Source organism: Heterocephalus glaber, unplaced genomic scaffold, assembly GCF_053883595.1.
Source record: "Heterocephalus glaber isolate CG9 unplaced genomic scaffold, H.glaber_assembly_v1.0 deba00001504, whole genome shotgun sequence".
Classification (NCBI taxonomy): Eukaryota; Metazoa; Chordata; class Mammalia; order Rodentia; family Bathyergidae; genus Heterocephalus; species Heterocephalus glaber.
In genome coordinates this window covers 18,468,717-18,495,129 of record NW_028258324.1, presented here as the reverse complement: position 1 = coordinate 18,495,129, position 26,413 = coordinate 18,468,717, and the positions used below count along the sequence as shown (strand labels likewise).

At 39.5% G+C, this 26,413-nt stretch overlaps 1 protein-coding gene across 9 annotated transcripts in view; it reads left to right on the top strand.

The window, feature by feature from the left end:
* Positions 1-26,413, top strand: part of Gk5 (glycerol kinase 5) — a 92,421-nt gene that overhangs the window by 57,991 nt on the left and 8,017 nt on the right. For 3 of the 9 annotated variants that reach the window (XM_087186252.1, XM_087186250.1, XM_087186254.1), the window contains 5 exons: positions 9,703-9,785; positions 10,604-10,732; positions 15,586-15,689; positions 16,935-16,994; positions 21,263-21,396. In XM_087186252.1, coding sequence (XP_087042378.1) covers positions 9,703-9,785; positions 10,604-10,732; positions 15,586-15,689; positions 16,935-16,994; positions 21,263-21,396 — 510 coding nt within the window. Of the gene's footprint in view, positions 1-9,702; positions 9,786-10,603; positions 10,733-15,585; positions 15,690-16,934; positions 17,017-17,244; positions 17,435-21,262; positions 21,397-26,413 lie in introns of those variants that run through there. The other 6 variants (XM_004834372.3, XM_087186251.1, XM_087186255.1 and 3 more) reach the window with 4 other exon arrangements.

The window sequence follows — 26,413 nt, the reverse complement described above, 5'->3', positions numbered from 1 at the left end:
CAATCTAATTTTAAAATATTTTTATTTCTTCTCAAAGAGACACCTGTAATACCAGCACTCAGGAGGCTGAGGCAGGAAGATTTAAGAGTTTGAGGCCAGCCTGGGCTACACAGTGAGATACTGTCTAGAAACATCAAATAATGAAAAAATAATATTAATAAATTTTAAAACATCCTACCCATCAACATAGATTCTCTTTAACCTCTATTCCTTCTGCCCCTACCCCTAAGTTACCATTAGTCTACTTTCTGTCTCTATGGATTTGTTTATTCTTAATATTTTATGTGAATGGACTGTCTGACACATGATTTTTTTTTGAGAGAGCCTTGCTAAGTTGCCAGGGCTGGGCTTGAACTTGCAAGAGAGCTGAGATTACAGATATGTGATCTTTTGTAATTGAATTTTTCTTTCATCCTAATGTTTTTAAGGTTCATACAGGTTGTAGCATATATCAATACCTCATTTCTTTTTTTTTTTTGGTACCGGGGATGGAACTTGGGTCCTTGTGCCTTCGGGGCAGGCGATGGAACCACTGAACTAAATCCCTGGCCCCATTACACCTCATTTTTTATAATGAATAATTCATTATATGAATAAAACAATTTATCCATCAGTTGATGAACATTTAGGCTATTTCTACTTTTTGGCTCTTACAGTAATGAACAACTTATATATTATAGAACCATATTTCATGGTTTTATAAAAACCATGAAACCATATTTATGTGACGATTGTATACCAAAGTATTAATACTGAGGTATTAATAGTTGTCACTCACAATTACATTATTATACAGGCTGTGACTTTATGCTTTGCTGTTTTCAAATGAGTTTATTTGTTTAAAGAAAAATGTGATTTTATTGGTTAAAAAAAATACTCTGGGGCTGGGGATTTAACTCAGTGGTTTCGCCGCCTGCTGCGCAAGCACAAGGACCCGAGTTCAATCCCCAGTACCAAAAAACAAAAACAAAAACAAATAAACGTCAAGAAGGAAAATGCAATTTATATATATATATATATATATGCAATTTATATATATATATATATATATATGCAATTTATATATATATTTTTGTACCGGGGACCAAACTCAGGACCTTGCACTTGCGAGGCAAGCACAGTGTCACTGAGCTGAATCCCCGGCCCCAAAAATGCAATTTCTTCCCTTCTCTTTCTCTTTGAGCCTACATCTGCATTACAAACATAAGATTACCAATTAACTAAAAAAAATTTCAAAGTTTTTTATCATTTTAAACTCTCTTCCTTAAGTGTGTTTCCTTTAATTTTCTAGCTATGTGTCGTGTGTGTGTGTGTGTGTGGTACTGAGGGTTGAACCCAGACCCTTGCATATTCTAAAAAAATATTCTTATCACTGAGTGATATCCCCAGCCCTCTTTTTATTTTTTTAGTTTATTTTTTTATTTTTTACTTTGAGACAAGGTCTCACTAAGTTGCCCAGGTGGGGCTCAAGATTGCAATCTTCCTCCTCAGCCTCCCAGAGTGTTGCAATTACAGATTTGCCCCACCACGCCCTGCTCATTTTCTTAGTCTTTTTTTTCACACTACTTCTTTCTCCCATTTAACCCCCATAGGCTACACTTGAGTCCTCATATGTTCTTCTTTTTTAAATTTGGTTCATTTTTGGTCCCCTTCTTCACTCTTTGATCTGTTTTATTATTTCAGTCTTATAAATATTTTCACATTTATCTTGGTTTATTCAATCAGTGAGTAAATGAGTGCTCAGAATGCCCCTAGAACTATGTGTGCTAGGAGGACACCAGTGGCACTCCCTGCCCACACGGATGCTGCAGGCTAGCATGAAAGACATACATTAAGTGCACAGTTTTTAAAAACATTACATCTGTGAGTAGCAGAGTGTACCTGTAATCCCAGCTACACAGGAAGCTGAAGCAAGAGGGTTTTTTGAGCCCAGACGTTTGAGGCCAGCCTGGGCAATGTAGACAGAACCCATCTTTGTGTGTGTGTCTGTGCACATGTGTGTGTGTGTCTGTGCACATCTGCGCACATGTGTGTCTGTGCACACGTGAAGGCTTTCATGAAGAAGTGTTTCAGCTGGACTGTGAAGAAAGTGAGGGGTTGCCAGGTGGGGAAGGGATCTGGTCAAAGAGTAGTCCAAGTAGAGCGGACCAGTATGGACAGCCTGAGCAGGGAGGATCATGATCTATTTGAGGGCCTAGAAGGATGCCCTATGTCTCTTCTACAATTGAGGCAGCTCACCTCTCTGCTGTCCTCCAGTAACAAGGGTCAGGGGACATCTTTTTCTTCACAGTATGATTTTTAATTGCCACATGTTACATCTGCCTGCCTCAAGAAATCCTCATAAGACTTCTTCATAAGAACACACTTAAAATTAGCTCAGTGCCACCTCGCCTGCCTCACAAGCACAAGGTCCTACGTTTAATCCCCAGTACCGAGGGGGAAAAAATTAATCAGAACTCTTATTTACTTGGAATAAAGAAAACTGGTTCCTTCTCTCTGGCTGCCTTCCCAAGAGAGATGAAGTCTCCCTCCTGAGACAAGGTGAGGCTGGCGTCCTCTGGAGCAGGAGTGAATCCTGAGTGATGGTGGCTGGATCCATGTCATGTACAGTGAGTGGGCTCAAAGAAGTTGGTGCCCTGAGTTCAAGGTCATGCCTTCCTCTCTGTCTCCTGCTAGGGTGATGAAGTAAGTATGGCCTGGTGTGGAATACAAACATGAATAAAGCCTTGGGCTCTCAAGACTTTGTATCAAGGATATGGGGTCAATTTATAGTATTAAAATTTTGCTTGGATAAATTCATTTTCCCTCCCTTCATTAATTTTGTTGATTTGGAATAGAATTGAGTTCATTATTTCCTGCTATTGTATTCAATTTTATTTCACTCTCCCACCCACTCTTTAAAACTTATTATTTTACTTTTTGTTTTTGTTTTTGGTACTGGGATCAAACTCAGGACCTTGTGCTTGCAAGGCAGGCGCAATGCCACTGAGCTAAATCCCCAGCCCTGTTTTACTTTTTAAACATGGAACATTAACATGATTCCCAAACCCAAAATCATAAAAGAAGATGTACTCAGAGAAGCTGACTCCTTCCCCTCTTCCTTCTGTCTCTCTACCTTTTGTAGATAACCACTTTGTTTTTTGTCTTGCCTATTTCTTTTTGTAAAAACAGGAACATATATGTATATTTTCTTATTTTCCCTTCTTTCTTACACAAAACTAATATGCCATGAATGTTCTTTTATACTTTGATATTTTTCACTTATATTGCATTCTGGGAGTTGCTTCACATTAGTTAATAGAAGTTGTCTTCATTCTTTTCACACATTTATATAATACTCTATTATGTGTGTGTAATAGCCAGCCAATATCCTATATTTGGGCATTTAAATAGTTTCCAATTTTTTGAAAATACAAATGATGCTACAATGCATATGTATTTTATTTTTTTATATATATTTTCATATTGTTGGAGGTTTTTCTTTTTATTTCTTTTCTTTTTGCAGTGCAGGGGATCAAATTCAGGGCTTTTATGCATGCTAGGCATGTGTTCTACCACTGAGCTACATCCCCAGCCCAGGGGTTTATTATAAGAATAAATATCCAGAGCCGGGCATGGTGGCACAAGCCTGTAATCCCAGCACTTGGAAGACTGAGGTAGGAGGATTGCCACTAGGAGGCCAGCCTGGCCTGCATAGTGAGTTCAAGGCCAGCCTGAATTACAGAGTGAGGCCCTGTCTCAAAAAAACTAAAAAAAAAAGAAAAAAAAAATACATACCCAGAAATGGGATTTGTCAAAGAAGATGCATAGTTGTTTTGTTAGATATTGCCAAATTCTTCTCTGTAGGAATTATACCATTTTGCATTCCTCCTATAAATGTATTAGACTGTTTTCTGACAGCTATCCATACCTTGGGTTTTTGTTTTGTTTTGTTTTTATGTATAGTTCCACTAGTTTTCAAGCTGTGTAGACTGTTGTAACCATTACCACAATGAAGATATGAAACACTTTCATCACCTACCTTCCCCCAAATCACCTCGTGCTCTTACTCTTCTGTAATTGACCTCTGCGTCATCCTAATCCCTGGCGGCAGCTAATTCATTCTTTCCCTAGACTTTGGCCTTTTACAATATCATAACATTGGGGTTGTAGAGTATATAACCACTTGAGGCTGATTTCCTTTACTCAGTGTAATACCTTTGAGAGATTCACCCTTGTTTTTTCTATATTATCAATAGTTTATTCCGTTTTATTGCTCAGCAATTTTCGGTTATATGGGTATTTTACAGCTTGTTCATTCAAAAGTGAATACCTAAGGGCAGGGGATTTAGCTCAGTGGTTTCGCTGCCTGCTGTGTGAGCACAAGGACCCGAGTTTGATCCCTGGTACCAAAACAACAAAAAAAAGTGAATACCTCTTGCAAGCGCAAGATCCTGAGTTTGATCCCCGGTACCAAAAAAAACAAAGTGAATACCTAAGGGTGGGATTGTAGGTCATGTAAATACACACACACACCATCTTTGTAAAACAGAACAAAAAAAAAACTATCAAACTTTTCCACAGTGGCTCTTCCATTTGTGTTCTGACCAGTAGTTGCTCTGGTTCTCACTATTGTCTTTTTTTCTTCTTTTTAAAAATTGTAGCCATTCTAATAGATGTGTAATATTGTCTCATTGTGTTTTGAGTTTGTATTTCCCTAGTGGCTAATGTCCGATGTTGTTTTGCATTCTTGTTTATCGACCTGTATGTCTTTGGTAAAATATATGTTCAAATTTTTCTGTATTTTTTATTGGGTTATGTTCTTACAGGTGAATTTTGAGAGTTCTCTTTTTCTTCTGAACATAACTCTGTAGAATATATATTTTGCATATGTTAAAATCTCCCAAATTGTTGCTTATATTTTCCTCTTTTTTTTGGTACCAGAGATCGAACTCAGGTCCTTGCGCTTGTGAGGCAGGTGGCAGAACCACTGAACTATAAATCCTCTGCCCATATTTTCCCTTTTTTAACTGTGTTTTTCAGAGCAAAAGTTCCTAACTTTGGTAAAATTTAAAATACCAATTATTGTTTTAAACATTGTGCTTTGAGTATCATATCTAAACTGTCAAATCAGTTACACAATTTTCTTTCATGTTATCTTCTAAGAATTTCAGTTTATGTCTTACATTTAGATGTGTGATCTATATTAATTTTGTATAAAGGTTTAATTTTTATATAAAAGTTTAGGTCAAGGGATTATGTTTTTTTGGTTTTTTGGTACTGGAGATGGAACTTGGGTCCTTGCACTTGTGGGACAGGCGGCGACACCACTGAGCTAAATCTTGGGCCCTGGGGTTTTGTTTTTGTATGAAAATCCTTTAGCAATTTTTTTTTTTTTTTGGGTACAGGGGATCGAACTCAGGACCTTGTGCTTGTGAGGCAGGTGCTGGAACCTTTAGCGTTTTTTAATGGCGTGTCTTTTGGCAACACTTTCTTAATTCTCCTTCATTAGAGATTATGATTTATTTAGTCTTCATCTTGAAGTTTATTTTTGCAGGATGTAGAATTCTGTGTTGACAATTCTTTTTCTTTCATTATTTAAAAGATGTTCTCCTGCCTTTTGGCTTCATAGCTTCTGATGAGAAATCTGTAGTCTATAGTCATTTGAATATTTGTCTCTCACTATGTAGTCTGGCTGCTTTTAAGATTCTTTTTTCTTTGTCTTTAGTTTTTGGCTTTCAGTTTTGTTATGATGTGTCTGAGCATAAGTTGTTTTATATTTATACCATTTGGGATTTACTGAAATTCTCTTTTGTTTAGATTTTTCTATTTTTAACTGACACATAAAAACATAAGGGTTGGGATATAGTTTAGTGGTATAGTGTTTAGTTAGTGTGTGTAGGGCTTTGGGTTGAATCCCAGCATTGTCCAAAAAAAGGGGCATTAAAAAGCATATATGTTAGTGTGGTGCCATGAGATATTTCAATATGTGTACATTGTGTAATGGTTAAATTAGGTTTAACAGACCTATTTCCTTGACTATTTATCATTTCTTTATGGTAAGAACTTTTAAAATCCTTTCCTTGTAGCTTTTTGAAATATATAATTCGTGATCATTATATATAATCACCCTACTCTGCCATAGCATGAGATCCTTTTTTTGGTAGTAGTGGTGGGGCTAGGCAAACACTTTACCACTGAGCTACGTCCCCAGTCCAAGATGATGCTTGGATCTACAGATTTTTATCTTTTGTCCACTGTGGGAAGTTTCTATTTTTGGCCTATAGTTCCCATGTCTGTATAGTTTTCAAAGCTATCTTTCACTCATTTGTGCCACCTAGTGGCCAGACCTGGCAGCCACTGGCCCCTGCCCAGAGATCAATTCTCAGCGCCTTGGTTTGTTGTTTACAGACAGATCTGAATCCTGTGCTGTTCAGGGCTGGGGCCAGGCACTCATAAAGTTCTTTCTGAGGTACTTTTCCTTGGTGCCTTTCTCCCTGTAATCTCCCTGGTACATTCTCACCGTGAGGGCCCACCTGGTGTTTTGACCAAGAGGTGGGTTTTTATCTCCCTCCTGTACTGAACACTTCCTCTTACTACTTTTACCTCTTCACCTGAGCAGCCAGAGGGTTGAGAGAAGAGAGGGTGGAGAAGGAAGGAAGGAAGGTGGAAAGCAACAGCAGTATCCTCAATGCTCTTATCTCAAATTTTGGTTGCCTCTGCTACCCTGTCTGTTGTCAGCCACAGAGAAGATTGCTTGGAGCCTGGGGCAGGAGACACCAAGGGAAGAGGGAAGAGAAGCAAGTACAGATTCGCTTTGTACTTTTTTTTTTTTTTTGGATACATATTCTTGGTGTGTTGCCTAGGCTGGCCTTGAACTCATAATCCTCCTGCGTCAGCCTCCTGGGTAGCTGGGATTGCAGGCATTCACCACAGTGCTCCTGGCATACAGTTCTGAGTATCTGTGCTGCTGAGCTGCCGTTGCTGCTACCTTGGGATTGCCTGGAAACTCAGGCCTGGGAGAATGAAAAAATCTAGAAAGAAAACATGGGGATTTCCTTACTCAGTTCTGTAGAAACCCTTGTCACCTGCTCCTCAGACTACAAGGAATGGGGTTCTCTTGCAGCTTTCTGCTTAATGTCCAGTGTAAGTCTGGTTTTGGATTTCAGGTTGTTTCTGAGTCTAGGCCAGGAGATACCACAGAAAATAAAATAGGAAGTGACCTCCAGTTTGGCGGCACTTAATGTCTTGCCTGCCTGCCAGCTCATTTTTCAGAGTCCTCCATTAGCTTTCCCCTGAATTGTATGTAGAAGTCTCAGTTGTAGTCAGTGGGAGGCACAGAGTGGGGTGTACTTACCAGTAGCTTTCATCAGTAGGACCACTGGAGAAGAGTTCAAGTAGAGGATTACTTAGAGAAAATCTTTCTTTTCTTTCTTTTTTTTTTTGGTCCCCGGGATTGGACTTAGGACCTTGTGCTTTCGAGGCAGGCATAGTGTCACTGAGCTAAATCTCCTGCCCTACTTAGAGAAAATCTTCAACCAAGGGATGGAAAAAGACAGTAAAGAATGCAAGAAAGCTACATCTTCCTTTTTTCTGTTTCTTTGTCACCAAAAACTTTCCTCAAACCAGCTGTCTAGTATGCTTTCCACATCTTGTCTTGATTTTAAAAGTTAGACATTTAGGCATGGTTTTTTATTTTACTTGTTTATTTTTTAAAATTAATTTTATTGGCACACTTTTTTTTCCCTGTATCAGGGATCGAACACAGGACCTTGCACTTGCCAGGCAGGTGTGGCACCACTGAGCAAAATCCCTGGCCCAGCACACTTTCGATATACATAATAATCACATTTATCATAGGGAATTTGTACCTGCACATAGTATATCTTGATTCTTATTTTTTCCCCCATTCACCTCCCTTTCCTGGACATGATTTTTATTTTTATTTTTATTTTTTGGAGACAGGGTCTCACTGTGCAGCTCAGGCTGGCCTTGAACTCACTGTGTAGCCCAGGCTGGCCTTGATCTTGCAGCAGTGATCCTCCTGTTTGAGCCTCCCAAGTGCTGGGATTACAGGCGTGCACCACCATGCTCAGCAAAAAGTATAGATTTTGAAAGTAAATTTTCAACATTAGTTTTTGAAGTACCAAAGATTTTGAAGTGCCAAGTTTTTGATGTGTTGTCTGGACATTTTGACCAAACATCACACTGAGTAAAATTTGTAGGTATTATTAATGATTTTTTTTTGAAGCAAAACCTTCATTGGTACATTTTAGATATACATAATGTTAACATTCATCATAGGGAATTTACCTGTATATGATATATCTTGCTTCTTTTTTTCCTATTCCCCCTTCCTTTCGGCCTTTCTTCCCCTCCTTTGTTTTTTTCTTTTTTATTTTATTTATTTTTTTGGTACTGGGGATCAAACTCGGGACCTTGCACTTGGGTGGCAGGCGCCGGAACCACTGAGCTAAATCCCTGGCCCTTACCCTCCTTTTATTAATGATCTTTATTAGCTTGAGTTTTAAGGTAGATATTTCTTAAATGTGTGTATGTGTGTCCCCTGTACTGGGGATCAAACTCAGGACCTCGTGCTTACGAGGCAGGCGTGGTGCCACTACACTAAATCCCTGGCCCTTAAATGTGTTTCTTTAACCAAGTGTTCATTATTAGTGTAACATCTCATATATAGCCAACAACTTAATTAGGCTGTATAAAGATGCCAATATTTATTATAGTTTTGTTTTGGTTTTTTGAGACAAGGTCTCTCTAGTATTCCAGGCTGGTCTCGAACTCATAGCAATTCTCCTGTCTCAGCCTCCTGAGTGTTGAAATTACAGGTGTGCTCCACCACTTCCTCCTTCAGCAATATTTATTATGATTCCTGAGTTTTTCTCATTGTATTTATATCCCTGCTCATTCCAGAAAGTCATTTCACAAACAAGGTTATCCAAATAGCCAGTGAAAAGATACTCAATCTCATTAGACAACAAGGAAGTGCAAAACCACCGTGCAGTACCCCAAAAATAGCTAAAATGAAAAACACAGAAAATATCAGTCATTGGCAAGAATATAAGGTAACTGAACTCTCATGTTACTGGTGAGAGTCTTAAATTGTTACAACCACTTTAGAAACTGTTTGGCAGTATCTGCTAAAACTAGTGCTAAATGTGAAGATCCTAAACCAGCTATTTCATTTCTTGGTATTAATAAACAGAAATGAATATGTACGTCCACCAAAAACCATGCACATCGGCTGTGGTAGAGCACTCACCCAGCATTGTGCAAGGCCTGGGTTCAAAAGGACTGCCAAAAAAGGGTACACAAATGTGTGCCCTATTGATATCAGGCAAACACTGGAACCTCCCCAAATGCACATCAGCTGTGGAATAGATTTATAAATTGTGTATAGTCGCATAATGGAATGGCATATAGTGGTGAGAATGAGCATAGTACAACTACATGTGACAGTGAATGAGCCTCACAAGGATGATACTGAATAAGGCAAGTTTCTGTCTTCATCTAGATGTGGGTTACCTGGTTCTGTTCACATTGAAAATTTATGCAGGGGCTGGAGGGGTTTATCAGAGTTAGTGCACTTGCCTAGCATGCATAAGACACTGGATTTGATCCCTAGCTCTGGAAAAAGTATAAAAGAAATTTTATCCAGCTTACACTTAGCACTTGTGTATTTCTTTTCTTTCTTCTTTTTGTTTTGAGATAGGGTATTGCTGTGTAGCCCAGGCTGGCCTCGAACTCATGGTGATCCTCCTGTCTCAGCCTCCCAAGTGCTAGAATTACAGGTGTGTGCCACCACACCCGGCTACTTATACATTTTTCTGTATGTATGTGATATACTTCAGTAAAATGTTTACTAAATGAATTAAGTCTTGATGTTTTTGTTTGCTTATTTTTAGTATATCTGTAACCAGCCCCTTACCAAACTCATTAAGTGAAGTAGTTTTTTGGTTAATTCTCTTGGATATGACAGGTACATGATCCTTTTATCAGAAAACTAGGGTATTTGACAGTTATTTTGTTGTTGATTTTTTTGTGTGTGCTGGATATTGAACACAGGGCCTCTGCATTGCATGCTAAGCACACAGTCTACCATTGAACTACACCCCAGCCCCAGGAGAATAATCTTGGGATACTACAAATACACCCATAAAATTGCTTTTTGCCAGGCATGGTGGTGTTATTTGCCTGTAATCTCAGCACTCAGGAAGGAGGCTAAGGCAGGAGGATGGCCACAAGTTTAAGGCCAGCCTGGGCTACATAGTGAGACCCTGTCTCAAAAACAAAACAAAACAAAATTTTGATTCTTTAAGCAGCCAAAATATCTTTAAAAAATAAAATAAAATAAAAAGTGAGCCCTGTTCCATACAGAGCTTTCTAAAGGGGCCATCTTGTCCCTCTGTGGGTTCATTGTTACCTGTGTAGTGTGAGAGAGCAGAGGGTGGGACAAATGGGCTCCGTGTTGACTTTTTCATATGTGTGACCTTTTACATTACATGATATATATGCATATAATATATATAAAATGCATGGGGATGTAGGTAAATACTAGTTGTATAACATAATTCTGTTTTTCCCTCCCCACCCCTTCGTTTTGTTTTAGGGTTTTGTTGTTGTTTGTGTATTTGTTTTTGCAGATCTTTTCACAGATGCTGCTGAGACTGAAAAAATGGCCACAAGTCTTGAAGATTCTGAAGGAGTTTATTTTGTTCCATCTTTTAGCGGATTACAGGTATTCTTCTAAAAGTTAATGGCATTCTCCTCCTACCACACACAGAATTATATATCTACCATGCTGTCACTTGAAAATTTGAGAGGCGCAGAACAGAATTAAGATGAAAGGTGCATCCTAGGTTGAGAAGTTGTGCTGACCTGGGCCGGGGATAGCTCACTGGTTCCGCCACCTGCCTCGCAAGCACAAGGTCCCGAGTTCGATCCCTGGTACAGAAAAAAAAGTTGTGCTGACCTAGCATGAATTTCATAAGAACAGAATGTTCCTTACTTGTGCTTCTGCTGGCTTGGCTTGTGCTTACAGAATTCAGCTGGCTGCTGCTTAGAACTATTTCTGTGGAACCTCACAGTTGGCAGGGTTGTCAAGAACTTCTGCATAACACCTGGGATTACTATAGTATGACTAAAAATAGCCATTCCCCAATGGGGGAAAATATATCAGTAAATTGGCATTCTTTACTTACAGTGTACCATTAAGAATTAGAAAAATAATATCAAGGTATACACACTCCCACACTACTACACACACATAATTTTGTATCTATATCTATAGATCTACCTCTAGATCTCTAAATATATAGATTATATATGAATTATATACACACATACACATATATACATATATAGGTATGTACATATGTTATGTCTTTCCAAGTTCACTAACTTTTTTAAAAAATCAACTTTTAAAAAAAATCAACATAGCCGGCGATTTAGCTTAGTGGATTCGCCACCTGCTGTGCAAGCGCAAGCACAAGGACCCAAGTTCGATCCCCGGTACCAAAAAAAAAAAAATCAACATTTCTGCTAGGTGTAGTGGTGCATGCCCATAATCCCAACCCTTGGAAGACTGAGGCAGGAGGATTGCTGTGAGATCAAGTCCAGCCTGGGCTACATAGAGAGTTCAAGACCAGCCTGAGCTATATAGTAATATCCTGTCTCAAAACAAAACAAATCAGCATTTCTTCTTGTTAATTTTTATGGTAGAGTGTTGGGTTACTTTGCCTTTAACTTTGTATTTAATTGAGCGAACTGTGATACTGCCTTTAATTTTAGAATATTGCTACAGAGACTTTTAAAAACCTTTTGAGGGCTGGGGATTTAGCTCAGTGGTTCTGCCGCCTGCCTCGCAAGCGCAAGGTCCCAAGTTCGATCCCTGGTACCAAAAAAAACCCCAAAAATCTTTTGAAGCATTATAAACAAAATTACTTTTGGGGAAAACTCATACTAGTCCTTTTAAGCCTCCTCTAAATACTTTTTCCCTTTAAAAATAAAGTTTTCTCTTTTTATTTATTTACCACCACCACCCCCACCACCCCCACGGATCAAACTCAGGACCCTTGTGCTTGTGAGGCAGGCATGGCACCACTGAGCTAAATCCCCGGCCCAAGTTTTCTCTTTTTAGAATCCATGTCATTCTCAATCAGATAATGTCCAAAATTTAAAGGCTTGGTAATATAATATAGAAGCTGGTGGAAGAAAAAAATTAAGTCATGGTGCTTTAAATATTTAAATATTAAATATTTAAATATACTATATTTTCAAAAGCAAATTTAAGGGGCTGGGGATTTAGCTCAGTGGTTCTGCCACCTGCCCTGCAAATGCAAGGACCCAAGTTCGATCCCCAGTACCCCCAAAAAAGCAAATTTAAGATACTATTTCAGTATCTGTATATTTTCCTTCTATGCTTTATCCAGAAGGACTGAAAGTTTATGAAGTATAGATAGAGATCACATCCTCTTTGACAGGACAGAAAAGTGAAAAGTATTGAATTGAGTTTTCAGGAGAAAGGTTAAATGAGTAATTGTCGTCTGCAAAGGTAGGGTTTCATTAGGTTACTACTTATTATTTCCTTTCTGAAAAATGTGCTGGGGGACTTAGCAGTGACTTTGTCTTGACAACTCTGACTTCTCCATCACCTCACATGCCTGTAAAAGTGATATAAAGTATATGATTTTAAAAAACCCAAAAGATTTAGACAAGTGTTACAGATAGGATTTTTAATTTCATTGTGATAAAATGTCCCTGTCCTACCATGATTTCTAGCATAAAATGAAGCACTTTTTTTTCCCCCAGTACCAGGAATTGAACCCAGGGCCTCACGTGTGTTAGGCAAGTGCTGTAGTGCTAAGCTCCATTCTCACCTCCCCCTCTTTTTTTGAGATAGGGTTTTGTACTTTTTTTTTTTTTGGTACTGGGGATCGAATTAGGGTCCTTGTGCTTATGAGGCAGGTGATGGAACCACTGAGCTAAATCCCTGGCCCAAAAGTCTACATTCTTTTTTTTTTTTTTGGTACCGAGGATCAAACTCGGATCCTTGCACTTTCGAGGCAGGTGGTGTAACCATTGAGCTAAATCCCCAGCCCTGAGATAGGGTTTTGAACTGTCAAACATGGCTGGTCTTGAACTTGTGATCCTCTGGGTAACTGGGATCATAGGCACGTATCACCACACTTGGTTTAAGAAAAAGCTCTTAGAAACTGAAAGTTAATTCGAACAGTAGTGCATCGATACCAAGCTAATGGGGAAACAGGTGGCAGATCATGTCAATGAGAGAAAATGAGAAATGGGGTGGAAAGAAGGAGGTTCACATATCTGATACTGCCCTTTGTGTTATAACATTGTTACAGACTAGGGTAATAGGAGGGGGCAAAGATGTTGACCTCTCATAAACTATTAGGATTGGGGGGTGGGGAATGCTGAGAACTAAACCCAGGGCATCACATTCACTAGGCAAGCGCTCTACCACTGAGCTACATACGCAGTCTGAGAAGTTCTTGAATATGTCAAAGAAGTCGGCTCACTGGAAAGTCTGGGACAGCCTCTTCAGGGGAGAACAGAAGGGTAGGCCGCACCCTGTGTGGCACGGGGAAAGCAGCCACTATGGCTGTGCTGTAGTGAGGCTTGTGGTTTGGCGGGTGAGGCAGTGGACATTGAGGAAGGAATCGGTGCTCATGCTTCTCCTTCGACACTGATTCCTGTGGGAAAGCTGTAGTGGGATGGGTGAGGCTGTGAGCCAAGTCCCCATCTTGGCGGGTGAGGAGTTTGCTCTGATGAGGGTTCTCTGTGTGCAAGGAACTGGCTCCATGAAGTTACCCTTGAGAGAAGCTGGTTGTCCTCATGCTCTGAGGGCTGGGACTGAGCCATCTTAGTGATTCTCAGGGATGTGCTTTGGGTTTCTCCTTCTCTCCATGGGTCTGCTTTTCTCCTTGCAATACTAGCTTTGCATCCCTTCTTCTTTATAACTTCTGCTTGTTATTTTTTTCATACTCTGCTCCTGCACTCCTTAGAAATATCACACACAACATCCTCCACCTTGCATATCCTTTTTGCTCAGCTCCCCGATTGGTGCAGTCTCTTTCCTAGTCCAGGTTTCTAGGGGAGAGCATCTGATTGGACCACCTTGTCCTTTCCAGCATTGGTCAGACCTGGAGTCAGTTATGCTTCTCCCAGACTGTTGTATGGCAGCCATAAACTAGGGGCTGAAATGTGGCTGCTTCAGACAACAGGGCCTATGGATTCAAGCAGTTTCCTTAAAAGGGGGAAGGCCAGCAAGTCCTGGGATGGCTGTCTCTAGTTCTGTGTGTGCGTGGGGTATCTGAGTGGTGGAGGGGAGGGGAGCCGTCGCATGGTATAGTGTGGGGAAGGGAAGTGTGGGATAACACTAGAATCCCAGTGGTGTGGAGCGCATGTGGGAGGTCTGGACAGGACCTTCCTGGTCTCTGTGCTGTGGAAGCATGGGAGCCTCTGCTAGATAGCTACAACAGTAGCTGATGTCTAGAGCAGAGCCAGGTTTGTGAGAGCATCACAGTGTAAGTGGAGGGAACTCCTTGCAAGAGGTTAAGGGTCAGGGGAGTTTGTTTGCAAGAGAAAAAGAGTTCAGAAGGCCCAGTAAAGGAGTTCTCAAGAGCACTCTGAACCAGTGCATGGTGGTACATGCCTGTAATCCCAGCACTCGGGAGGCTGAGGCAGGAGTATTGCCACAAGTTTAAGGCCAGCCTGAAAGACACAGCAAGACCTTATCTCACACACACAAAAAAGGGCACTCTGGAAGGCTGAGGCAAGAGGACCACAAGTTTGAGCGCAGACTGGGCAATTTAGCGACTTAGGGAGAACCTGTCTCAAAAAAGGGAGTGGGAAAGGGGATGGAGATGTAGCTCAATATGAAAGCTCTGGATTCAGTCCCCAATAACAAAACCAAACCAAAAAACCCTAAAACTTTACAGTTGGAGAGAGGAGGATTCATGTGGTTGCTTTTTGTTTTCTACATTTGTAAAGCTTGGCTTTTAATAATTGTTTACTTCGGGCCGGGGATTTAGCTCAGTGGTTTTGCTGCCTGCTGCACAAGCGCAAGGACCCGAGTTCCATCCCCAGTATCAAACAAACAAAAAAATAACAACAACAAAAAATAATAATTGTTTACTTCATATTTCAGTGCCCTTTTTTGATATGAACTTAAATAAAAGGTCCACCTAAGTCCAATACCTAACTCAACCTTGTTTACCTGCTGTTAAAAATTTATCCTAGTGCCAAGCACAGTGGTACAAACCTGTGATCCCAGCAACTCAGGAGGCTGAGGCAGGAGGATCACAAATTCAAAGCCAGCCCGGGCATCTTAGTGAGACCTTGTATCAAAATAAAAAATGAAAAGAGCTGGGGATGTAGCTCAGTGGTAGAGCACCAACCCTTGGTTTTAGTTCCTAGTACCAAGGGAAAAAAAAAAGTCATCCTAATGGATAACATAATGTTGGGGCTGTGTTTACATGGCTGGCTTTCTGTTGCATATATTTCCTCGACTCTACAGATGTAATTTAGAACTTTAATAATACAGTGTGTTCTTATTGTCTCTTACTTTAGGCTCCATTAAATGACCCCTGTGCGTGTGCCTCCTTTATGGGTTTGAAGCCTTCCACCAGTAAATACCATCTTGTACGAGCAATATTGGAGTCAATAGCATTCAGGTGGGGAACCCTGCCTCAAACTCCTGCCTCTTCATACTTTTCCACTTCCTTTATTAATTTGCTACCAAATAGAAAACTTCTCAATTGCAATTAAATTATTTAACTTATACTTTGTTTAATCTATACTATATATGATATAATCTGGTCTTGTTGCTAATTTCTTTGTTATTTATTTTTTCATATTTAAAAGTACTAGTGTCACTTAGATTTGTTATCTGAAAACTGAATTTTTTTTTTTTTTTAAGTATCCCAGGCTAGAGATGTAGCTCAGTGGTAGAACATATACTTTGTATATGTGAGGTCCTGGGTTCAATCCTCAGTACCATGCACAAAAAGGAAAACCAAAACAAAATAAAAACCAGGTGTGGTGACACAGACCCTATCTCAAAATAAAGATAAAAAATGAAGGCCTGTGGATGTAGCTCAGTACAGAAGCCCTGGGTTCAGTCTCCAGTACTGAAAAAAAAACAAGTCCAGTTTCTCACCATAAAAGATTCAAAATTTGAGCTGGGAATGTAGCTCAGCGGCACCACACTTGCCTGGCAAGTGCAAGTTCTTGAGTTCAATTCCCAGTACTGGAAAAAAGGAAGAAAAAAAAAAAGATTCAAAATTTGAATTTTCAAAAGTTTTTATGACCTTTTTCATGAGGGAGAATTCATATTAATGTTTCAGTTATACCAAATACTAAAAATTAGAAATATTCTTCATATATCCCGTGATCTCTTTGTTATGGGAAAAGTATAGATTATGAAAATTAATTATTAAATGCAGATATGAATCAAGAATGTTTATATTGTTTAAAATAAAATTTTCTGTGACTACAAAATGATTATATTTGATGAATTCTTCTATTAAATGGTTCTTTTATGTTATCCTCATTACTAATTAAATAATTTTTAATAGAATGGTAATAGGTTAAACTTAGTTGTAAAATAAAAATCATGCTATCTTACATGAAAGCAAAAACACAAGGACCTGAGTTTGTTGTTCAGGTGGGCATGTGCTAGACCAGCAGTGGTGAACCTGTGGCATGCATGCCACAGCAGACTGTTTATATAGTGAAAGCTCTAAAAGATTCACCATCACTGTGCCAGATGATATTAAGTTAGTTTGTGTACTTATTTAATATTTTCTTTTGCATGTTGTTTAAATAAGTAAAATCATAGTTTTTATTTTTGAGATCAGAATAGAGAATTATTAGGATATAAATATTCTCTAAAGTAGTCATCTTATTTTTTTAACTAGAAACAAACAATTATATGAGATCATGCAGAAAGAGATCCATATTCCTATCACGAAAATCCGGTATGTACACTTTGTTTCTAAGGTAAGCAGTAGCTGCTATTAGTATTTTCATTATTATGATTTTCCAGGATTTCAAAAAGAACTTATGCCTAGCTCCTTGGCAACAAAATTCTTGGTCATAGCCAGGTATAGTGGGGCATGCATGTAATCCCACCAGGTGAGAGGCTGAGGCAGGAGAATCTTGAGTTCCAAGTCAGCTTGGCCTACATAGCAAGATTCTGCCTCAAAAAACAAAAATTCTTGGTCATAGGGATTTGGAGAGGAAAAGAAAACTAATTTTGGGAAGCTCAGCTGGTCCCAGCACCTGGAAGGAAGCTCCCCGCCTCCATCCCAGGCTCCTAGGGCAGAGAAGCTCAGCCGGTCCCAGAACCCAGAAGGAAGCCATCCCAAGCTCCTAGGGCAGAGAAGGTGAGCCGCGTGGACACCAGAAGCACCCCCCCCCCGTGGAAATGAGAAAACACATAAACAAGCCTCAAAAACGGAGTTCCAGATCACCTACAGCAACCCCAAAGGGAAACGAGATGGAACACTCTGATACTCAACCACCTAGACTCTCTGAACTGGCAACAAAAGAGGATCTGGGAAAAATGAAATCAGAAATAATTACTCAGATAACAGCAAAGATTTTGCTCATGGTGCAAGACATGATTAATAAATCTAGAGAGGACACAGATAAAAAAATAGAGGATCTGAGGAACATGATGGAATTCCAACATAGGAAACAAATGGAATCCTTAAAACAGATAGAAACAGATTTCCAAGAGATTAAATACTCCATCGAAAGTCTGCGCAGCAGAATGAACCAATGTGAGGATAGAATTTCACATATAGAAGATAAGATTGCAATTAATGAGGAGGAAAAGAAAAATTGCTTTAAAATTGTAAAGGAACACAAGAAATCAACCCAGCAGCTGCTAGACGATGCAAAGAAGAATAACATAAGACTAACTGGAGTCAATGAAGAAAGAGGAGAGAGTGCAGATGACATAAAAAAACTGTTCACAGAAGTGATGGCAGAAAACTTCCCAAGGAGGGGAGAAGAACTTGACATACAGATAAGTGAGGCATATAGGACTCCAGCTAGCCTTGATCAAAAAAAATCTACACATAGGCATATAATAGTTAGGATTCCAGAAATCCAACAGAAGAACAAAATTCTACAAGCAGTGAGAGAAAAGAAACAAATCACATACAAAGGAAAGCCCATCAGAATCACAGCAGACTTCTCAATGCAAACCCTCCAGGCAAGAAGAGCTTGGAGTGATGTATTCCAATCCCTAAAGGAAAACAGCCTCCAACCCAGATTGATGGACCCTGCAAAACTATCTTTCAAAACTGATGGAGAAATAAGATACTTTCATGATAAAGAGCACCTCAGGAACTTCATGAATACCAAACCGGCACTCCAAAAAATTTTAGACAATACCCTAGGAAAAGACAATGAGGATCACAACCCCAGGAAACCCAGCAGAATGAATCCATTGGGCGTGACAAATTAACTGCAAAGGGGGAGAATCCAAAAAAAGGAAAAGTCATGACAAAGCTTTTAAAACTTTTAACTTCATCTCCCTAATGAGTGTATAATTCAATCTTATTATTGTACTGATAAGTATTTTTCTGATTCTAGAGTTGCATACCATTCCTTGTGCTACACTGGCTATTTATCATCTTCTTATGTCTGCGTTTTAATTGGGTTGTCTATTAATGAGCTCTAAGAATTCTTTATATATTCTGGTTGTAGGTTATATGCATTGTAAATATGGTCTGTTTAAGGACTACTTTTCATGTTAATGATGTCATTTAAAGTTCTAAATTTTGATGGAATCTCATTTATCAGTTTTTTTCTTTTATACATCATGTTTTTTGTATCCTAGGTAGTTCTTGTCTACCCTGAATTCATAAATATTTTCCCTTACAATTTCTTCTTAAAGTTTTATACTTTTAGGCTTTCTTATTTAGGTTCATAGATCCCTTCAAGTTATTTTCATGTATGGAAAAAAAGGATTGAGGTTAATATTTTATATATGGATACCAGGTGTTCTAGTGCCGTTTGCTGAAAACACTGTCTCTTCCTCGACTCTTGAATTGAGTTTATATTCTATAAAATGCTAATGTTAAATAATCTTTCAAAACTCAGTGGACCATATATGTGTGTTTCTATTTCTAGATTCTCTGTTTTATTCACATGATCTATATGTCTTTCCTTCACCAACACTGCCTTGATTACTGTAGCTTTAGAAGAAGTCTTAAAATTAGGTACTAAACGTCTTCCAACACTGTTTTTGTTTTTGTTTTTAACTTTTCTAGGTCCTTTGTACTCCTACATAACTTTTAAATTTCAATATCCAATTCTTCATTTATAGCAAGTATACACAGACCTGAATTTTTATATATACCTTGTGTTTTCTAATCCTGCTAAATTCAAGTACAAGTTCTACGGGCTCCTAGAGATTTCCTAGTATTTTCTCTGTAGATGATCATTTCATCTACATATAAAGATTTTGCTTCTGCCGTGCCAATCCTATCCTAGTTGTGTCATTTTATTGCCAGACTATTTTGGTGGGGGCTAGGTTTCAAAGTTTAATGGACAGATAAAGAGTAAGCATATCTGTCCTTATTCCCCACCTTAAGGAGAAAGCATTGTGTCTTCTCCATTTATATAAGGCGTTCTCACTGGAAGTATGGAGTACATGTCTTTAATCTGTTGAGAAGTTTCTGTTCTACTTCTAGTCTCCTGATAGCTTTTACCATGAACAGCTGTAGAATTTAGTCCAATACGTTTTCTCCAACTAGTGACAGGATCATATGGCTTTTTCCTTTCCTCTGTTAAAATGATGACTTCTGGGGGTGGATCTTCCAATGCTGAACCAACACTGCCATCCCTATAACAAAACCACTTTCTACATCCTGCCAGATCTGACTTCCAATAGTTTGTTTTGTTAACCAAATTTCTATCTGTGTTCATACTTTTTTCTTCTATTATCTTTATCCAGTTTTAGGATTAGCACAATGTTGATTTCCTAAAATGAGGGGAAAAGTATTCCTTCTTTTTTCTGCTTTAATTGTTTGATATAATTTATCAGTTAAAATGTTTATGAGCCTGCTGTTGTCATATAGGTAGGTTTTCAAGCTAGGAATATACTTTCTTTAATAGGCGCTATTCAAATTTTATATTTCCTCCAGAGTTAATTTCATTAATTTGTCTTCCAAGGTACTTCTTAGAAGTTGTCAAATTTATTTCAAAAAAGTTTTTGTAATATGCTTTCTGTATCCTTTTAAATTCTGTAATTAAATTCTGTGGTAATGTCTCCTAGATCTTAATATTGTAATTTAAAAAATGTATAACTGATATTGTGTAACAGGAAGGAAAGGTCTAAAAGAGCAGGGAATTGGGAGGGGTAGGGGAAGGGAAAAAAGGGAAAGGAAAAAATATGAGAAGAGGAAAAAAATGGAAACAAGGTCTTTGCAAATAGGGAAGGGTGGAGGGGTGAAGGGAGGGCAAGGGAAGGGGAAAAAAATAAGAACCAAGAGACTCATGTAAAGGCACAAGATCCCAATGATGACTGTAACTGTATTTTGTACCGAAAATGTACCAATAAACTTAATGGGGGAAAAGAAAACTAATTTTGGAATTATGGAGAATATTGCAAAGTATGAAATTTAGGGGGATATTGACACTTGTGTGTGCATTATATAAGTCTGAAGTCTCTCTTTGAGTTGTAACCATCCTTGGCCTGGTAGCATCAGATTTCTTGACTTTCTTCACTGTCCTGTCCACATGAGTTTTATATTGCTCTAGTTTATTATACCTAGTTTGTTTTGAACTAGTTCAAAGCATACAGGATAAATGAAAACATCGATAGCAAGAATGAGGAAAAATGTTTAGATATTATTCAGTAAGATCCTCTGTCATCAGGTAATGTTAAATGATTTAATTTTAGAATTAGAAGGTAAAACTTACAGGATTTAGGGATGTGATTCAGTAGTACAGCATCTGCTTAGCATCCACAAGACCCTGGGCTGGATTCATTACCTAGCACCAAAAACACTGAAAAAAAGCAAGTAGCAAAATGAGAGGGTTGTGGGAGGGAGAGGAGAAGAGGAAGAGGGAGAGGAAGAGGAGGAGAGAAGAGAAGAGAAGAAGGCAAGTGAGTGAATAGGAAAAAAACTCATACAATCAAGGATTTAAGAAAAAATATGTAGCCCAAAGAAAAAGAATGAATGATACTTGTGTGGTGGTAACTTATCTCATGTCTCTGACTCCACAGGGCAGATGGAGGAGTATGTAGGAATGGTTTTGTCATGCAGATGACTTCAGATTTGATCAATGAGAACATAGACAGACCTGCCCACTTCGACATGTCCTGCCTGGGTGCAGCTTCTCTGGCTGGCCTTGCTGTTGGTATGTGGGAATTTGCTTTGTTTTGTTTTTTGAGACAAGGTCTTGCTGTATAGTCCAGGCTGGTCTTGAACTCACTATGTAGCCCAGACTGACCTTGAACTCATGGTAATCCTCCTGTCTTGGCCTCCCAAGTGCTGGGATTATGGGCATGCACAACCACGCTTGGCTGCAATGTCTGAATTTTGTTAAAAATGGAGAGCTTTCTTTCAAACCATTTCTATAACTGAATGCAATAAGTTCACATCATGGTGAATGCAAAACCAAAAGGCAGAAGCAGGAGCTAAGAGTGGATAAAGGTCCATTACCTGGAGCAGGTAAGGGGAGTACTAGGGCTGTTTGTAAAGCAGTGCTCATCCTGGAAAGAAGCACTGTGGGGATTTAATTGGGTGAGCCTATGTACATATAGAAAAGTACAGGGCACATTTCTGAACATGCTCAGTTGAAGGTCATAGATGACACATTCAAGCTAGGAAGACGGTGCATCGCATGTTGGCACACTCCTATAGTGCCAATATGTGGGAGGCTCAGGGAGGAGGATCCAAAGTTTGTTTGTTCATTTGTTTGTTTTTTGTAGTACTGGGGATTGAACTCAGGACCTTGCGCCACTGAGCTGTATCCTCAGCCCCTGTTTTGTTTGTTTCTTCTTCCCAATACTGGGAATTGAACTCAGGACCTTATGCTTTTGAGGCAGGCGCAGCGCCCCTGAGCTAAATCCCTAGCCCTGTTTTGGTTTTGGGTCTCACTATGTAGTTCAGGGTGGCCTCGAACTCTCAGCTATCCTCCTGCCTCAGCCTCCCAAGTGCTGGGATTACAGGTGCACACCACCACGCCTGGTTGCACCACTATGCCCAGCGTGGATCCAAAGTTTGAGAGCAGCCTGGGCTGCATAGCAGTTTCCAAGCCAGCCTGGACTACATGGCAACCCTGTCTGTCTCAAAAAAGAAAATAGGAAAGAGAATAAGCCAACACATTCCTAGGTATGCTCTGTTCAGGGTCTAGGGCACAAGTTCAAAAAACAAAGATGGTGGACATATTTCTGGACTTCCTCAGTGTGCACATGTTTAGAAAGACTGGGAACATGAATCCACCTGTGCATGCTCTGCCAGGTTTACTCTAAGCTGCCTAAAAGAATAAGTCAGAGTGACTTGGTGACCTTGGTGGTCCCTTGTAGATTACTGAAAAGAGTTTTAGCTGAAACAAAAAGAAGGAAAACTTTCAAGTTATTCAGTGTGGCGGTGTTCTCCCCATGTGGTAAGAGGTCACCTAAAGGTGTCCATCTAGGTTAGCAGCACTTTTCCCCCCTGTGGCACTGGAGACTGAACCCAGGGCCATTGCACTCAGCTACATCCCCAGCCCTTTATTATTATTATTATTATTTTAAACTTTGCCATAGGGTCTCACTAAGTCACCAAGTTGCCCAAGTAGGACTTAATTTACAATCCTCCTTCATTTTCAGGGGGTGCTGGGATTGCAGCAAGTGCCACCATGCCTGGGTGTGACTGGGATTTCTGTGGTCGCACTTCTCCTTGCTGGGTGGGCTGTGTCTATGCGCCTGAACTGTGTTGCTCCTGAGACCTCTGTTGGTTTGGTCTGGCTCTGCCCTGCCAGCTGTCACCCCTCAGTCAGAGCCAGGAGGGGCAGCCTGTGATCCTCAGTGGCTTTGGTCTCTATATGGGAGGCAGCTGGTGTTGAATAAAAGAATTAGAGCAACATTTGTTAAAGAATAGTAAGGCAGACTCAATTCAGAGGACTATTGAGATAGGCATAGGAATTATTGTAATAAAATTTTGGAGTGGGGGAGAAAAGGGAAAGTGAGAATTTATAGCCAAGGGGCAGAGTAAACAGCAGTAGGAGGAAACATTGGGGTAAGAAGAAATTCTGGCTGAAAACCAACCTAACAGGATTTTTGCTGAGGCCAGGCAAGACCAGATACCACCTGGGGGTTGGTGTGGAAGAGGGATCCGAGGTGATCAGATACTGAGGATTGGAGATTCTGGCTAAACTGATGTGACAAGGTTCCTGCTGAAAAGAGATAATGCAGAAATAAACACAGCAGTCCAAAAGTTGAAGCGTAGTTGAAAGAGAGCTCAGATGAGATTGAGTAGACATTGACAAAGAAGAAATCTTAGCCAGGTATGGTGGCACATGCTTGTAATCCAGCCCTCCAGGAGGCTGAGGCAGGAGGTTACAAGTTTGAGCCCAGCCGGAAAAATTAGCAACTTAGACCCTGTCTCAAGAATGAAAAAGTTTTTAAAAGGCTGGGGTTGTAGGGCCGGGGATTTAGCTCAGTGGTGCTGCCGCCTGCCCCACAAACACAAGGACCGGAGTTCGATCCCTGGTACCAAAAAAAAAAAAAAAAAAAAAGGCTGGGGATGTAGCTGAGCATCAAGACCCTGGGTTCAATCCTCAGTAACTCCCCGATCTCTTGTGGGATTAGGCAGGTATCTAGGACAAGAAATCAGAAGGAAGATTATCATACCTGTGTGATAAAGCCAGCAAGTAGCAATGGTATGGAGCAAGTGGCAGGCTTCCCAGAAAATGAAACATTGAGTTCGGGTTTGAAGGGGCTGGTGGACAGGTGAGGAGTGCACAAAGGTTGAACAGTTCAGTAGAAAAAGCATCTCGTGCAAAGGGAAGTGCTGATGTGGTAAAACCAAGAGGGAGGCAAAGTCTTGGTACATTACCCCGGCTGGCCTTGAACTTGTGATCCTCCTGCCCCAGCCTTCCGAGTAGCTGGGGTTACAGGTGTGCACTGACAATTTGTAATGCTTAATCAAACAAATATAGAATGCAACAAGGAAATAATTCCAAGATATGTCAATAATTCTTGCAAATTGAATAAATTAAGCTTAACATTGTAGTAAATCGCAACAGATGTGGTGGTGCGTGCTGCAATCCCAGCACTTGGGAGGCTGAGGCAAAAGGATCACAAATTAGAGCCCACCTTGGGGAATGTAGTAACTCAACAAGAACTGTCTCAAAAAAAAAAATTTCTTGCAAGCTGAATTAATTAAGCTTAATATTATAGTAAATCATGACAGGTAAGGTGGCACGTGCCTGTGATCCCAGAACTCTGGGAGGCAGAGGGAGGAAGATTGAAAACTGAAGCCTAGCCTATGTAACCTAGCTTCTTAGTGAGACCCTGACTCAAAATAAAAACAAAAGACTGCCTTCCTCGAAAGCACAAGGTCCCGAGTTCAATCCTTGGTACCAACAAACAAACAAACAAAAAAGAAAATTGCTGGTGATGAGACTCAGGGTGAAAGCCATTTGTTTAATCTCATTAACCCCTCCCCCCCCGATTTAACAAACGTGTAGGTTATTCTTACATGTAATATAGTAGCTTGAGTTTTATCTCCTTCGTTAAATCCACTGATAATTTCAAACTTTGGCTCTCTTATAAATGTGAGACCTGAGCTGGGTACAGTGGTGCACACCTGTAATCCTAGCACTAAAGAAGCTGAGGCAGGAGGATCACGTGAGTTCAAGGCCAGCCTGAACTACATAATAAGACCCTGTCTCAAAAAATAAAGTAAAAAGGGCTAGGGATATTCCTCAGTGTAGAGTATCCTTGAATTTAATCCCCATAACACTAAGAAAAAAGAAAAAGAAATATTATACTTGAAAATTATATACATCCTCTATTTTTTTCTAAATTTACCTGAAGAAACAGTGTCTGTTCTGTAGGTATTTAAGATGACTTTAAAAATGTATATATGGGCAGGGGATTTAGCTCAGTGGTGGCTGCCACCTGCCTCGAAAGTGCAAGGTCCCGAGTTCGATCCCTGATACCAAAAAAAACCAAAACAAACCCAAAAATGTATATATACCTTAAAATGTAAATAATAAGTTTTAGAAATGAGTTTTAAGTATTTCTTTTCATGACTCGATTCATCTAACTGATGTACAGATGGTATATATGTAGTCTCTTAAAAGCTTCGATAAATTAATACCTTTAAGCATAATCTAAAATGCTAACTTTGTAAATAAAAAGAATGTGACCAAAAAGAAAATTTTTTGAATAAAAGCCAAGCATGGTTGATGCACAACTATAATCCAAAGGCAAGCATAGTATTACACAACTATAATCCCAACATTCTGGGAAACTGAGGCAGGAGGATTGCAGGTTCAAACCCAGATTAGGCAAATTATTGAGACTATCAAAATTTTATAAAGGGCTGGGGATGTGGCTCAGTGTGAAGGCCTTGCTTTCAATCCCTAGTACTAAAAAAAAAATTAGAAAAATATATTATGTGTCACTAAAATACCTTTCTATTCAAGAGAAAATGTATTTCAGAGTTTTAGACTGTGTTAGTACTTCAAAATAGGTGGGCTGAACCTCTGAGTAGACAGGAGATACTGAGCTTACATACGATACCTGTATCATTTCACACTACTTTATGTTTTATAGTTATAAATGGGTTCTTGTGCTGCTTTTTATATGAATCACATGATCTAGTCTGGGCAAGGAGTGTAGCTCAGAGGCTGTAGGTTTAATACCCAGCTCCACAAAACAACAATAATAAGTTTATCCCATGATCCTCTTTGCAAAGAACAATACATGCTAGAACTAGAATTTTAGTTTAAATTTAAATTGTATGAAGTGCTATCATTTGAAAAAGAAACTATTATATTAATTCCTAGCTTTGAATTTTAGGTATCTGGCAGAGTTGCCACTCACCTGAAGATATATGACAAAATTACTAATTTAGGGCCGGGGATTTAGCTCTGTTGCGCCGTGCCTGCCTGAGTTCCATCCCTGTTAACCGCAAACAAAACAAAACAGCACATTCCTCAAAGAAAAGACAGAACAACAACAAAAAAATCCCACTAATTTACCTTCACTCTTTTTCTTTTTGTTTATTTGAATTGGTGATCCCACCATGTAGTTCTGGTCTTAAACTCAGTATGTAGCCCAGGCTGGCCTCAAACTCGCAGCAATTCTCCTACCTCAGCCTCCTGAGTGCTGGGATCACAGATGTGCTCCATCATACCCAGCTACTTTCACTCATTTTAA